Source organism: Lytechinus pictus, unplaced genomic scaffold (genome assembly GCF_037042905.1).
Source record: "Lytechinus pictus isolate F3 Inbred unplaced genomic scaffold, Lp3.0 scaffold_19, whole genome shotgun sequence".
NCBI lineage: Eukaryota > Metazoa > Echinodermata > Echinoidea > Temnopleuroida > Toxopneustidae > Lytechinus > Lytechinus pictus.
The window spans coordinates 12,886,428-12,900,701 of NW_026974140.1; the positions used below are offsets into that span (position 1 = coordinate 12,886,428).

A 14,274-nucleotide genomic window follows, 5' to 3' on the forward strand; every position below is an offset into this window, starting at 1 on the left:
CCTATATAATTAACATTGATAGGATGCAATTTTAAGACTAATGTTTCAGTTCACCTGCAGAAAAAATACTAATTTTCATGCATTTGTTAATGATCAAAGATGTTTTTAAAAATAAACAAACTTGCTCATGATTTGGTAAAAATTATGACACAAGAGATAAAATGTTGATGCGAGGATTGCTGTATGTGATAATAAGCTAATATATAGGGTAGTTGTGATCAGCCTGTCATAAATATTACAGTAATTTATCATGTATTGTGTGTTCATAGCAAATTTGTATAAATTCTCTTTTCAGGATCTGTTTAACAGAGCCAAAGGAGAAGTGTCAATCCGTGAAGCATTACGGGAGCTGGATGTTTGGGGTGTGGGGGCCTGCTTCTCACTCACAGAGTATTCAGACAGCAAGGGTCATCAGATCATGTTGATCAAGGATTGGAAGGATCTTGTTACACAGGTATGACATTAGCATCCATGATGTCCGTGACCTTTGACTTTAAAAAGAACTGTAATAGAAATTACAGATATGCATTATGATGTATCTTGGTAGCAAAGATAATTCAATACTTGATGCAAGAATTACAAACTATAAAATGATTGATTCAGAGGAAAGAAAAAAACTACTTTGCTTGTGAAGCATAACAGATTCTGGAGTTAGCAATGTGAAAGTAGATATTCTTTCATCTGATTGAATATTTTTGTTTTCAAAAAGTGTAACAATATTTAGCTACTTTCTACTTAATTCATTTTTATCCAATTGATTTTCTCAATGATGATGGCTTTGCCTACATGTTGCATTTTCATGTACACCAGGGGGGGCATTTCATGAAAGGACTTGTCGGACGTTTTATTCGACAAGTCCCATTTTATCCGACAGTTACCATAGTAACAGTACCTCTCAGCCATTCAACATCAGAGAAAGATGTCAGATCTGACAACTTGTCGGATGAAAATGTTGATGAACCACTCCCCAGGGAACAAAATCTTTATAGCAATTACTTTTGTTTTCTTCCATCATTTGTAGGTTGGTGACAACCAAAGCCTCCTTCAGTCCCTGAAAGATTCACCCTACTACAAGGGCTTTGCTGACAAGGCCACCATCTGGGAGCAGAGACTGGCTGACCTTGATGAATATCTCCAGAACCTGAACCAGATCCAGCGTAAATGGGTCTACCTAGAGCCTATCTTTGGCAGGGGTGCTCTCCCCAAGGAACAGGGTCGATTCAGGAGGGTTGATGATGATTTCAGGTAAGCTCCATCTCAAGATACATGTCTAGTAGAGTATAAGGCAACATTCTAGCAAACACTTCATTTTCACAATAAATTTATTTTGTCATTTCTCTAAAGACCAAAGAAGAAGCATGCGGTGGAGGAGAGTAGGAGGGTGGGTTCAGTGAGGAAGACGCACCAAATAGTAAAGTGGAGAGAGGGGTTGAGGGTGATTTCTGTGAGTGCGAGGTTAATCTGGCCACCTTGTAATCAGGAACTAAACCAGATTTAATACCTTGATGACTGACTGATTAATTTGTCAGTCCAGACAGACTACCTGATAAATGATTTTCAATTGATAATTCTATGAAAGCACAAATATAGTAGTACTCCCCAAGCACTAGATATGCCTGTGTTGTTCATCTTTTTGCAGGAGTATCATGATGGATGTGGCCAGAGACAATCGTGTCCTCTCACTTGTTGGTCGATCTGGTCTGCGCAACACCTTGACCACCCTCCTGGATCAATTACAGAGGTGCCAGAAGGCACTCAATGAATTCTTAGAGGTAAACCCCTTTCTCCTGTAATCCATATCAACTTCCTTGTGATTGTTTTGAAGATAGTTCTGTCCTGAAATTGAAAAGATCAAAGGTTTCAACAGCAAATTGGCCCTAAAGTAATTATGGGTTGTTTCAATTTTAAATGATATGATAAAACATTTATTAGCTCAAATTTTCAGGTCTCATTTCAAATAGCCTTTGAGGAAAACAGTGACATTGAAATCTATTACTGGAAACAGGTAACTCTATTTAAGGTGGTTGTTAAGTTATTTTAGGTAGTTCAGATAGATAAGTAATTGAGTTTAGTTAATCAAGTTAAGTATTTAGGTTTTGTAATGTAAAGTAATTAGAGAAAATTTGATAGGCGTGATATAAATATTGAATCATTATTATTTGTAGCATGCTAATGTCACTGCATGCTTCATATTAGTATACTTTTCTTTCCTAATTCCGAGGTAAGTAATTTCTCCTTTTACCCAAATTTGATGGTTCGTGTGGATCGATCTAAGGGAGTGAAATAATTCAGTTCTGATGGTTTCAACATACATGTTTGTTAATTGCAAATCAGTTAGTCATAACTAATAAATATGAATAAACATATTCATCTCAAATATGGCTTAAGTTGTCTTGAAACTCATTCTTTTCTGGTCTTCCATGCTATCCTTTCCAGGAGAAGCGCTCAGTCTTACCTCGCTTCTACTTCATTGGTGATGATGATCTCCTGGAGATCTTAGGTCAGTCCCAGAACCCTGCCGTCATCCAGTCTCATCTTAAGAAGCTCTTTGCTGGTATCCACAGTGTCGAGTTTGATCAGGGATGCAAACATATCACTGCTATGAAGTCACTAGAGGGAGAGGTCGTACCCCTCTTGAAAGCAGTGGAAATCACTCCAGAGGTTGAGGTTAGTGGTGCAGAAAGATTTCATTCTGTGGGTTCATTCACTAAGATTTCATAAACCTCTCAACTCTTTTCATTTGAAGTTAATTATAATGAACATCTTCATTGAAGTGTTCATATAATTCTTGTTGAATTTTGTCTCTCAATTTTTAAATGCTTTTTGTCTCACCTGCATAGCAGAGTGAGACTATAGGCGCCGCTTTTCCGACGGCGGCGGCGGCGACGGCGACGGCGGCGGCGGCGTCAACACCAAATCTTAACCTGAGGTTAAGTTTTTGAAATGACAGCATAACTTAGAAAGTATATGGACCTAGTTCATGAAACTTGGCCATAAGGTTAATCAAGTATTACTGAACATCCTGCCTGAGTTTCATGTCACATGACCAAGGTCAAAGGTCATTTAGGGTCAATGAACTTAGACCATGTTGGGGGAATCAACATCAAAATCTTAACCTAAGGTTAAGTTTTTGAAATGTCATCATAACTTAGAAAATATATGGACCTAGTTCATGAAACTTATACATAAGGTTAATCAAGTATCACTGAACATCCTGCATGAGTTTCACATCACATGACCAAGGTCAAAGGTCATTTAGGGTCAATGAACTTTGGCCGAATTGGGGGTATCTGTTGAATTACCATCATAACTTTGAAAGTTTATGGATCTGATTCATGAAACTTGGACATAATAGTAATCAAGTATTACTGAACATCCTGTGCAAGTTTCAGGTCACATGATCAAGGTCAAAGGTCATTTAGGGTCAATGAACTTTGGCCAAATTGGGGTATTTGTTGAATTACAGCCATAAATTTGAAAGTGTGTTGGTCTAGTTCATAAAACTTGGACATAATAGTAATCAAGTATCACTGAACATCCTGTGCGAGTTTCAGGTCACATGATCAAGGTCAAAGGTCATGTAAGGTCAAAGAACTTTGGCCACGTTGGGGGTATTTGTTGAATTGCCATCATATCTCTATAAGTGTATTGGTCTAGTTCATAAAACGTGGAAATAAGAGTAACCAAGTATCACTGAACATCTTGTGCGAGTTATAGTAGTTTTCAAAATCAGCACTGCTGCTATATTGAATCGCGTGATGCAGGTGAGACGGCCAGAGGCATTCCACTTGTTAAGAATGAAAGGGTTTATATAAGTGTTATTTGTTTGATTAATGATCTAGATGAATGAGAAGTGATATCTTTATTTCACCAAGTTTTAAAGAATTTGAGCACTACACAGACATGCCAACTGTTCCCTTTTTGTCTCACCTGGCAGAGTGAGACTATAGGCGCCGCTTTTCCGACGACGGCAGCGGCGGCGTCAACACCAAATCTTAACCTGAGGTTAAGTTTTTGAAATGACAGCATAACTTAGAAAGTATATGGACCTAGTTCATGAAACTTGGCCATAAGGTTAATCAAGTATTACTGAACATCCTGCCTGAGTTTCATGTCACATGACCAAGGTCAAAGGTCATTTAGGGTCAATGAACTTAGACCATGTTGGGGGAATCAACATCAAAATCTTAACCTAAGGTTAAGTTTTTGAAATGTCATCATAACTTAGAAAATATATGGACCTAGTTCATGAAACTTATACATAAGGTTAATCAAGTATCACTGAACATCCTGCATGAGTTTCACATCACATGACCAAGGTCAAAGGTCATTTAGGGTCAATGAACTTTGGCCGAATTGGGGGTATCTGTTGAATTACCATCATAACTTTGAAAGTTTATGGATCTGATTCATGAAACTTGGACATAATAGTAATCAAGTATTACTGAACATCCTGTGCAAGTTTCAGGTCACATGATCAAGGTCAAAGGTCAATTTAGGGTCAATGAACTTTGGCCAAATTGGGGTATTTGTTGAATTACAGCCATAAATTTGAAAGTGTGTTGGTGTAGTTCATAAAACTTGGACATAATAGTAATCAAGTATCACTGAACATCCTGTGCGAGTTTCAGGTCACATGATCAAGGTCAAAGGTCATGTAAGGTCAAAGAACTTTGGCCACGTTGGGGGTATTTGTTGAATTGCCATCATATCTCTATAAGTGTATTGGTCTAGTTCATAAAACGTGGAAATAAGAGTAACCAAGTATCACTGAACATCTTGTGCGAGTTATAGTAGTTTTCAAAATCAGCACTGCTGCTATATTGAATCGCGTGATGCAGGTGAGACGGCCAGAGGCATTCCACTTGTTATTTGATGATATGATCATCTTTCCCCATCATATTTTTAGCAGCATATTGAATCTACCTGTTAATGTGTCAGTACCTATATTCTATCAAAATTTTACAAGTGTAGACCTTACACAACTTAAATCATTGATTTTATTCCTTTCAGATTTGGCTTGGAGATCTAGCCAAGGAGATGAAGTCCACGCTGCGCAAACTGCTTGTTGACTGTCTCAAAGACCAGCAGTCTTCTAGCTCTGGTGTGGGTGTCGACCCAACCAAGTACCCTTCTCAGGTAAGCATGATGAGTCTCTTCAATTGCTGTAACTTATATGTAGAGATCTGAGCCCACTCTTCAAAAGAGTTCTCACTTATTCAAATCAATCTGGACTGGAAAACCAGTGATGTCATAATTTGACATTTAGGAGGCGTATGGACCTTCAAATTAGGGTATAAGAAAACAATGACTGCTCTTCCTCTCTCAAAATGCTTGCACAAGTGTAGGTCATTTGAAGAGAGCTCTATGCTCTGATATGATATACTCATTCTACTTGATTTCCCTTGCTTTCCATACACCGTAATGATTTTAAACACTCACCTATATAATACTGTGCATCCTGGGATCTATTTTCAACTCTTTCCTTGTATCTTGTTTAGATATCAAAACATAATGCCGTTATAGTTATAAAGTAAATTTTTCATATCACATTTGATTTAGATCTTGGGTTTGGCAGCTCAGATTCAGTTCACAGAGCAATGTGAGACAGCGATCAAAGATAACAGTCTTCAGGATCTACTCATAGAGCTAGAGCAACAGCTAGAAGGCTACACCTCAGCTGATATCAGTGGAGCAGCAGGGGAAAGGAGTGCTGCCATACATGTTCTGGAGCTTAAACTAAAGGTAAAAAGGGTCATAGTACCAGTCATTAGTCCTCGGTTACAGATTTCAATAGTATATTTGCATAGAATAATAATGATACTAATAATATTAATAATAATCATAATGTGACTTATAAAGCACCAAATCCACTATGTAGAGTGCTCAAGGCACTTAATGAGCTAAGAGTTCAATAAAAGAGTTTTGAGAAGATTTTTAAAGTCTCGACAGAGGTACATTTTTTTATGTCTTCAGGAAAAGCTATTCCACAAAGTGGGGCATGAATTTAGGAAAATGAAATTTAGAATGATGATGTTCTTGTTCATTGATGTACATGTATAAGATCAGGGGCCCGTTTCATAAAGGACTTGCAACTGTTGTAACTTTGCCATAATAGCAACTATCATGGTAACAGGGCTCAGCAGCCAATCATAATCAAGGTTACCATGGTAGTTTCCATAATTGCAAAGTTACGACAGTTGCTAATCCTTTATGAAACAGGCCAAGACAGTGTTATTGTTGCCAATTTTAGGAATAATATATATATTATAGGATTTAAATGCCACTGAAAATTAAAACAAAATACTGTCTTGAAAGATTTAAAAGATTTGATCTCACTAGCCCTTTATACTAATTCCCAATTACAGGCCCTGATCTTGGACACCATCCACAGCCTGGATGTGGTTCAACTCCTTCAGAAGGAGAATGTGACTAGTCTTGATAACTGGCTGTGGCAGAAGCAGCTTAGATACTACCTTGATAATACCAAGACAGCTATCATGAGGATGGTAGATGCCGAATTCCAGTACACTTATGAATACCAAGGTAAGCTAATGTTCTCATCTTGTTATCATATACCAATGTTAAGTTCAATGCTGCAGACACCATGTTTGAATTTTAATATAGTTTGTATCGGTATACTACCTTTAATTGTACATCCTAATGATGATTTCATAAAGAGACATCAAAGTATAGACACTTTTCTACATTGGTATTTGTATTCTGTGTATTTATGATACCACCTTTGAATTATTGTCCTTTTATCCAAATGTGAAAATTAAGTGAATGAATTAATGAATAAACATGTGGGAACTTTTCCCCATAAACAATCTGAAGATCTAGCGTTACACTTAGTTATTGTTAAAAGCAACATGAAACTTACTTTGACATTGGATTCCAACTTTTATTTTTATTCAGTGGTGGGTGTGTAGTTTCCCCCCACATCATGCTCTTTGCTAGGATTGTTTTTAATTGTATAGTCCAAATCAGTGTGCAAGTTGAAATTCATAACTGAATTCCATCCTTTTCTTTCATATCCCATCCACAGGTAATGCTGCCAAGCTGGTACACACACCCCTAACAGACAAGTGTTACCTGACCCTAACCCAAGGTATGCATATGGGTATGGGAGGTAACCCCTATGGACCTGCAGGTACTGGCAAGACAGAATCAGTCAAGGCCCTTGGGGGATTGTTTGGTAGACAGGTCCTTGTATTCAACTGTGATGAGGTAAGTTGACTATAGGGGTCTTGGGTGATTTGCCGTAACTTTAATGTCAGGGATACACTGGGATACACTATTTAGATCTTATTTACTCCTCAGTCATTCCCAAGACATTATATATATATATATCATATGTCCAACTTTTACTTAATATCCTATATTATTTTTCATTGTATAAACCAGTAAAGATACTTTTTGTTGTTGTACACTTTCATATGTTTTCATTGTTATGTAGTTGTTCCATGCATTGGACATTCTTCTGAAGGGATATGTGCACACTAGCTATATTGCTATCATTACTACTATTGAGAGCAATTGGCTTCATTCTGCCTGTGCCTAATAGTATTCCCCCTAAACTCTAAATACTTTCAACCTCCATGTCATTATAGTAGGTGAACTGTCAGTACCAGTGGCCTCTCGTGACTCTTGCATCCCTCTGAAGAAGAGCTTGCAGCTTTACCTCTAACAGATTGTGTATTCTCTTAAATTTGACTCATCTTCAATGATTATGTTCGTAGGGTATTGATGTGAAGTCCATGGGTCGTATCTTCATTGGTCTGGTGAAGTGTGGTGCATGGGGTTGTTTTGATGAGTTCAATCGTCTTGAAGAAGCCGTGCTGTCAGCCGTCTCCATGCAGATTCAGACTATCCAGGCTGCTCTTAAACAGAAGAAACCCAAGGTGGACCTCCTAGACAGAACTGTAAGTGTAGCAGGAAATTAGGGCACCATTTCATAAAGGCTTGCAACAATGGTAACTTTGCCATTACCATGGTAACTGGGCTGAGCAGCCTATCAAATCCAAGTTTCCACGGAAGTTGCAATGACGGTTATTGTTATCATAATTATAAGTCTTTATGAAATGCGCCAATATGTTGTTCTCATACTCATTAAGATATATTGTTTTCTGACTGATCTTTAAGCAATATCAAATTGGTGATGAGAAAGTTAGGAATTGGTCGATAAAGAAATACAAGTATGATCTGGCAAAACCTTCTGTACACAATTTTAGAAAGAAATGACTTACTACTGTATAATTATTTCATAGTGTTTCCTCTCAGATTATGACTATGACAAAATGAATATTTTTTTCTAAATAATTCCTCCACCAACATTTGTTTAAATTTGTATCTTGATTTTATATTATTTTAAGTTATCATTGCATTATCACCAGCCATTCCATCACAAATCTTTAATCCTCTCATTATCGTATCTGTAGCTATCACCACCACCATCACAGTGTGCTATCTTGGAAATAATTTTACCACCAATTTTGATTATCCATACCATTTAATTGATCTTCCCAGATTGACATTGATCCTAACTCTGGTATCTTCATCACCCTGAACCCGGCTGGTAAGGGGTACGGAGGAAGACAGAAGTTACCAGACAATCTCAAACAGCTCTTCAGACCGGTGGCCATGTCACGACCAGACAATGAACAGATTGCTGAGGTCATCCTCTTCTCTGAGGGATTCAAGGATGGCAAGAGTCTAGGACGCAAGCTGGTAGCCATCTTCAATCTAGCCAAGTGAGTTAATTTGCTTCTATTATATTATTTGATTTGAATGCATTTGTGATTAAATATATGTGTCAATTAATGTTAAAAATTCTGGATTGATGATTGGATTTTCACAGAGTTAAAAATACTGCTTAGCTACATATAATGGAGATTAACGGTAATGATTATGTTTGGATTACATTTAAATATATGGGTAAACCTGTTAAATGACCTTGGCCCCATTGCAGAAAACTTACTATTTTAGTAACTTTGCCATCTAATGGCATCTTTCAGGGAATCCTTGATTCTGATTGGTTGTTGAGCACTGTAACCATGGTAGTTACCATTGGATGGTATAGTTACCATGATGGTAAATTTAATGCAACAGGACCCTTTTTGTCTCACCTGCATAGCAGAGTGAGACTATAGGCGCCGCTTTTCCGACGGCGACGGCGGCGACGGCGGCGGCGGCGTCAACACCAAATCTTAACCTGAGGTTAAGTTTTTGAAATGACAGCATAACTTAGAAAGTATATGGACCTAGTTCATGAAACTTGGCCATAAGGTTAATCAAGTATTACTGAACATCCTGCCTGAGTTTCATGTCACATGACCAAGGTCAAAGGTCATTTAGGGTCAATGAACTTAGACCATGTTGGGGGAATCAACATCAAAATCTTAACCTAAGGTTAAGTTTTTGAAATGTCATCATAACTTAGAAAATATATGGACCTAGTTCATGAAACTTATACATAAGGTTAATCAAGTATCACTGAACATCCTGCATGAGTTTCACGTCACATGACCAAGGTCAAAGGTCATTTAGGGTCAATGAACTTTGGCCGAATTGGGGGTATCTGTTGAATTACCATCATAACTTTGAAAGTTTATGGATCTGATTCATGAAACTTGGACATAATAGTAATCAAGTATTACTGAACATCCTGTGCAAGTTTCAGGTCACATGATCAAGGTCAAAGGTCATTTAGGGTCAATGAACTTTGGCCAAATTGGGGTATTTGTTGAATTACAGCCATAAATTTGAAAGTGTGTTGGTCTAGTTCATAAAACTTGGACATAATAGTAATCAAGTATCACTGAACATCCTGTGCGAGTTTCAGGTCACATGATCAAGGTCAAAGGTCATGTAAGGTCAAAGAACTTTGGCCACGTTGGGGGTATTTGTTGAATTGCCATCATATCTCTATAAGTGTATTGGTCTAGTTCATAAAACGTGGAAATAAGAGTAACCAAGTATCACTGAACATCTTGTGCGAGTTATAGTAGTTTTCAAAATCAGCACTGCTGCTATATTGAATCGCGTGATGCAGGTGAGACGGCCAGAGGCATTCCACTTGTTAGAGTATTTGTTCCTCTTTTTTGCTATGAATACACCAATACTTTTTTTGTATGATTTGTCACTTTTTTTTTAAATTTCTGATGATGGAGTATGTATTATACACAGCGTGTGACACTAGTGCCAGTCCGACAGTCCCAGACCAGTAAAAATCACTGTCGGGCCAGTAACTTGTTGCATGAAAAGAACAAGTAAATTCTCGCCTACGAGCACATGTTCAAAAGGGTGAATCATCAAGTTTTCAAGTAGATGTTTTTTCACTGATCTCACTACAACAGGCTGGCGATTGTTATGTTGAGTCAAATTTTTAAAAATACTCTTTTTTTGTCAAAAAATACTTTTTTTTCCTTCTAAGAATACTGTTTTTGGTTGTAGAAGGTTGGCAGTTCTGAATACAGAACATCGAAGTATATTTATATAGAAAACATATGCATCAAATTATCATTGATGATTAATTTACAGGGAGTTACTTACACCACAGCAGCACTATGACTGGGGTCTGAGAGCTCTCAAGACTGTGCTTAGAGGATGTGGTAACCTTTTACAGATAGCAAGACAACAAGCAGGACAAGATAGGAGTAAGCTATTCTTTTTATAATTATCATTTACTTTTCTTAATGAATGAATTCTGTCATTGACTCATTCATTTCTTCATCAATGATGATGATGTTGATGATGATGATGATGATGATGATGATGGCAATTATGTTAATGGTTGTTATGGAGAAGATGATGATGATGGTGATGTTAAAGATGATGGTGAGTGTGATGTTGATGATGACAATGGCAATGATGATGATGAAATGGTGAAGAAGATGGTGACGACTATGATGATGATGATGATGACAATGATGACGACGACGATGATGATGATGCTGCTGCTGTGTACGATTATGTTTACGATGAGTGTTCTGATGAATAATAATGATTATAATGATTGAAATCGTGATACTGCTGATCGCGCAATATCTATGGTGAAGTAATGGCAATTATCACAAATCTGTCAACATTTTTTTTCTAGGTAAGGTGCAAGAACCCAAACTAGTTGTCCAAGCCTTGAGGGTCAATACCCTGTCCAAACTGACCTTCTCTGATGGTATCCGCTTTGATGCTTTGGTCAAGGATGTATTCCCTGGTGTAGAGCTCAAGGATATTGAGTATCTGACCCTAGCTGATGCAATCCGGCAACACTGCAAGGAACATAATCTAGTTGTCATGGAAACACAGGTATGGGAGCAGATGTGATACTGTAAGGGGATTAGAATGATGATGATGAGGACTAGGAGGAGGAGGAGGAGGAAGTAGGCAATGAAAGGAGAAAGATTATGGTATATTTAAAATAATGGTAATTGCAGTGACAGTCAAAATGAAATACTATGAGAAGGATGAATATGGAGATTACCATAATTGAAGGCGGATATTGATGGGATGTTTGGAGGTAAATATGATATTGACATATTGACTCTAGTTGCATGACATAACTCTGGATTTAGTACTGCTAAAAATCATTTAGGAAAAACAATGTGTGCATGATAATGGTCACAATGATCATGACAGTGATGGTCAAATCAGTGATAATGATGTAGTATGACATATGAGTACTTGTAGTTTAATTGTGAGCATATCAATGCTTCAATCATTTTTCTTCAACCATTAGGTGAAGAAGGGTTTGGAGCTTTATGAGCAGCTCCGTCAGAGAATGGGTGTGGTGGTCGTAGGACCCAGCGGATCAGGAAAGTCTACTACATGGCAGATCCTGAGAGCAGCTCTCAACAATACTGGTCAAGTGGTCAAGCAGTATACAATGAACCCTAAGGCCATGCCCAGGACACAGGTCAGTTCATATTTGTCATCTAGTGACCCAACAATTGCAACAATTTTGACAGTTGCTCCAGTCTTGATTATCTGAATACAAAGTGTTAGGGTAACGGCTAACAAGGATTTTGGTTGTACATAATGTGAAGTCAAGGATAAGAGGTCATTAAAGGTTTGAGATGATATTATATTTGGGGGCTGGATTAAATATTATTCATGGCAGAAATTGTTGCTCGAAAAGGTATCGAATTTACTATTCTACTTACTCTAATAAAGTAGTTATTCCAACACATGCAGTTGTTGTGATTAGTACATTTTTTGTAAATATTGATTTTGTTTCAAATTTAAATGCTTGTTCACTATTTTGTCTTAAAATGTGCAAAATCTAAAGTTGGGTTTCAAATGAAAAGACATGAAGTTCTTGTGTATCTCCTACACTTTGCCTTCTCTTATGGTAGTAAAACAATTGTATTTAGAAAGTAGAGCCAGATTTCTTATTCATATCAAGATGTTATATTGATATTTTTTTGTGCTATGCATCTCTGATAATTTGTGGTACCTCATCTCAATTACAGCAACAACGTGGGAGCAGTAGTGTTTAAAAACACACACACACTTTGTTTTGTTCATATGAACCAATAAATATCCTTCATTAGCATATTATTTACTTCAGAAGTAGGATTGATGGTTTGTTAATGATTATGTTACAGTTGCTTGGTCACATTGATATGGACACTCGTGAATGGAGTGATGGTGTCTTGACTTACAGTGCCAGACAAGTGGTCAGGGAACCGCAAGGTAATATATTCAAACCTTTCTATTGAATCATTTGCTTGCTTGCTAGATGTAGGTCAGATATTTGTAATCTATGCCCCTCCCCCTTTCTGGTTCTTCATGAACATTGTAGATTCTCAATCCAAATTTTGCGATTATATCATGTGATTTAGCAGTTTGTATAATTTCAAATGAACATAATTATGCTGTTCATCACTCAACTACTTATAAGTCATTCTTTGATTTCAAATGTTGAAAATAAATAGCCAATACAAATGCATATTTTCTAAAATTCAATCTACCTCCAAACAGGATTTTGATTGATACTGAACTATCTGTGATTTGTAAAATATTACCTTTGGAATTTTTTTTTATTTTGACTGTGACAGTGATACTGCATTAACCAATAATACATGTACAAACAGTGTCTTCTGAAATGCGAATTTCCAGTGTAATGATTAATTTACCATTGTTTCTCTTTTTGTATAGAAATCCATTCCTGGATCATTTGTGATGGTGATATTGATCCTGAATGGATTGAGTCTCTCAACTCTGTCCTTGATGACAATCGATTGCTCACCATGCCATCAGGAGAAAGGATCCAGTTTGGACCCAATGTCAACTTCCTGTTTGAAACCCATGACCTGAGCTGTGCTTCACCTGCTACTATCTCTCGTATGGGTATGATCTTCATGAGGTAATATATACTTTCTTTATCATATTTCAGATATTGTTTTTCCACACATAATTTGTAAGATTAAGTTATGAAATTCCCATTATCACGTAGCATAAGCTCATAAGTAAGTATAGAACAACTCTTATTAGCTTTTTAGGCTTAAATAGTCACAAGTGACTGGAAAGTCTTAACCCCCCCCCCCCCCAAAAAAAAAAAAAAAAAAAAAAAAACATTTGTATGCAATTGCAATCATGGTTGGCCGTTTGCTTTACAGAGTTGGTTGCTATTCTTATATTCAAGCTCTTCTGAGCCGTACCTGGTGATTTATTAAAATTCCTCAAATTAAAGACTAACGATTATTCATAACCCTTTAAAATCGAGTGATATTTGTCTAGCAAATTTTAGTTGTTAATGAAAAACTTATCAAATCTGGTCCTCTTTTTTTCAAATACAGTGATGAAGACACGGAAATCAAGGACTTGGTCCAATCCTGGCTTAGCCATCAGCCCGAGGAGTCCAGGAACCGCCTTGAGGCCTGGATTGGGGACCACTTTTACCGGGCCCTGGAGTGGGTCATGCGTCAAGGTGATTTTGTTGTGGATACCAGTCTGGTGGGTGTGGTTATGAATGGACTCTCCCATCTCAGAGGGGCGGAATGTACCTCAGACTTCACCATCAAGCTCATCAGGGGACTTGGTGCTAACCTCCCGGAGGCTACTCGTATGAACTTTGCTAAAGAGGTGAGAAATTATTTCTGGTGTATCAATGAAATTTTTTTTAAATCCAAATTCAGTCAAAGAGAAAGAAAGAAAGAAGGAAGGGTGAAATTTCTTTTGATTCAGGATAAATCGATAATTCAGTTAACAAGTTAACAGAACTCATTTTAAAAATGGACGATGAATTGTCCAGAGTGGTCATTTATTTATTCA

At 37.2% G+C, this 14,274-nt stretch overlaps 1 protein-coding gene across 1 annotated transcript in view; it reads left to right on the forward strand.

The window, feature by feature from the left end:
• Positions 1 to 14,274, forward strand: part of LOC129260875 (cytoplasmic dynein 2 heavy chain 1) — a 76,818-nt gene that overhangs the window by 19,444 nt on the left and 43,100 nt on the right. The window contains exons 23-38 of the mRNA XM_064114544.1: positions 296 to 454; positions 1,022 to 1,245; positions 1,640 to 1,772; positions 2,437 to 2,667; positions 5,014 to 5,139; positions 5,563 to 5,745; positions 6,369 to 6,546; positions 7,049 to 7,230; positions 7,743 to 7,925; positions 8,530 to 8,753; positions 10,543 to 10,658; positions 11,102 to 11,307; positions 11,738 to 11,914; positions 12,606 to 12,693; positions 13,159 to 13,366; positions 13,800 to 14,085. Coding sequence (XP_063970614.1) covers positions 296 to 454; positions 1,022 to 1,245; positions 1,640 to 1,772; positions 2,437 to 2,667; positions 5,014 to 5,139; positions 5,563 to 5,745; positions 6,369 to 6,546; positions 7,049 to 7,230; positions 7,743 to 7,925; positions 8,530 to 8,753; positions 10,543 to 10,658; positions 11,102 to 11,307; positions 11,738 to 11,914; positions 12,606 to 12,693; positions 13,159 to 13,366; positions 13,800 to 14,085 — 2,904 coding nt within the window. The remainder of the gene's footprint in view (positions 1 to 295; positions 455 to 1,021; positions 1,246 to 1,639; positions 1,773 to 2,436; positions 2,668 to 5,013; positions 5,140 to 5,562; positions 5,746 to 6,368; positions 6,547 to 7,048; positions 7,231 to 7,742; positions 7,926 to 8,529; positions 8,754 to 10,542; positions 10,659 to 11,101; positions 11,308 to 11,737; positions 11,915 to 12,605; positions 12,694 to 13,158; positions 13,367 to 13,799; positions 14,086 to 14,274) is intronic.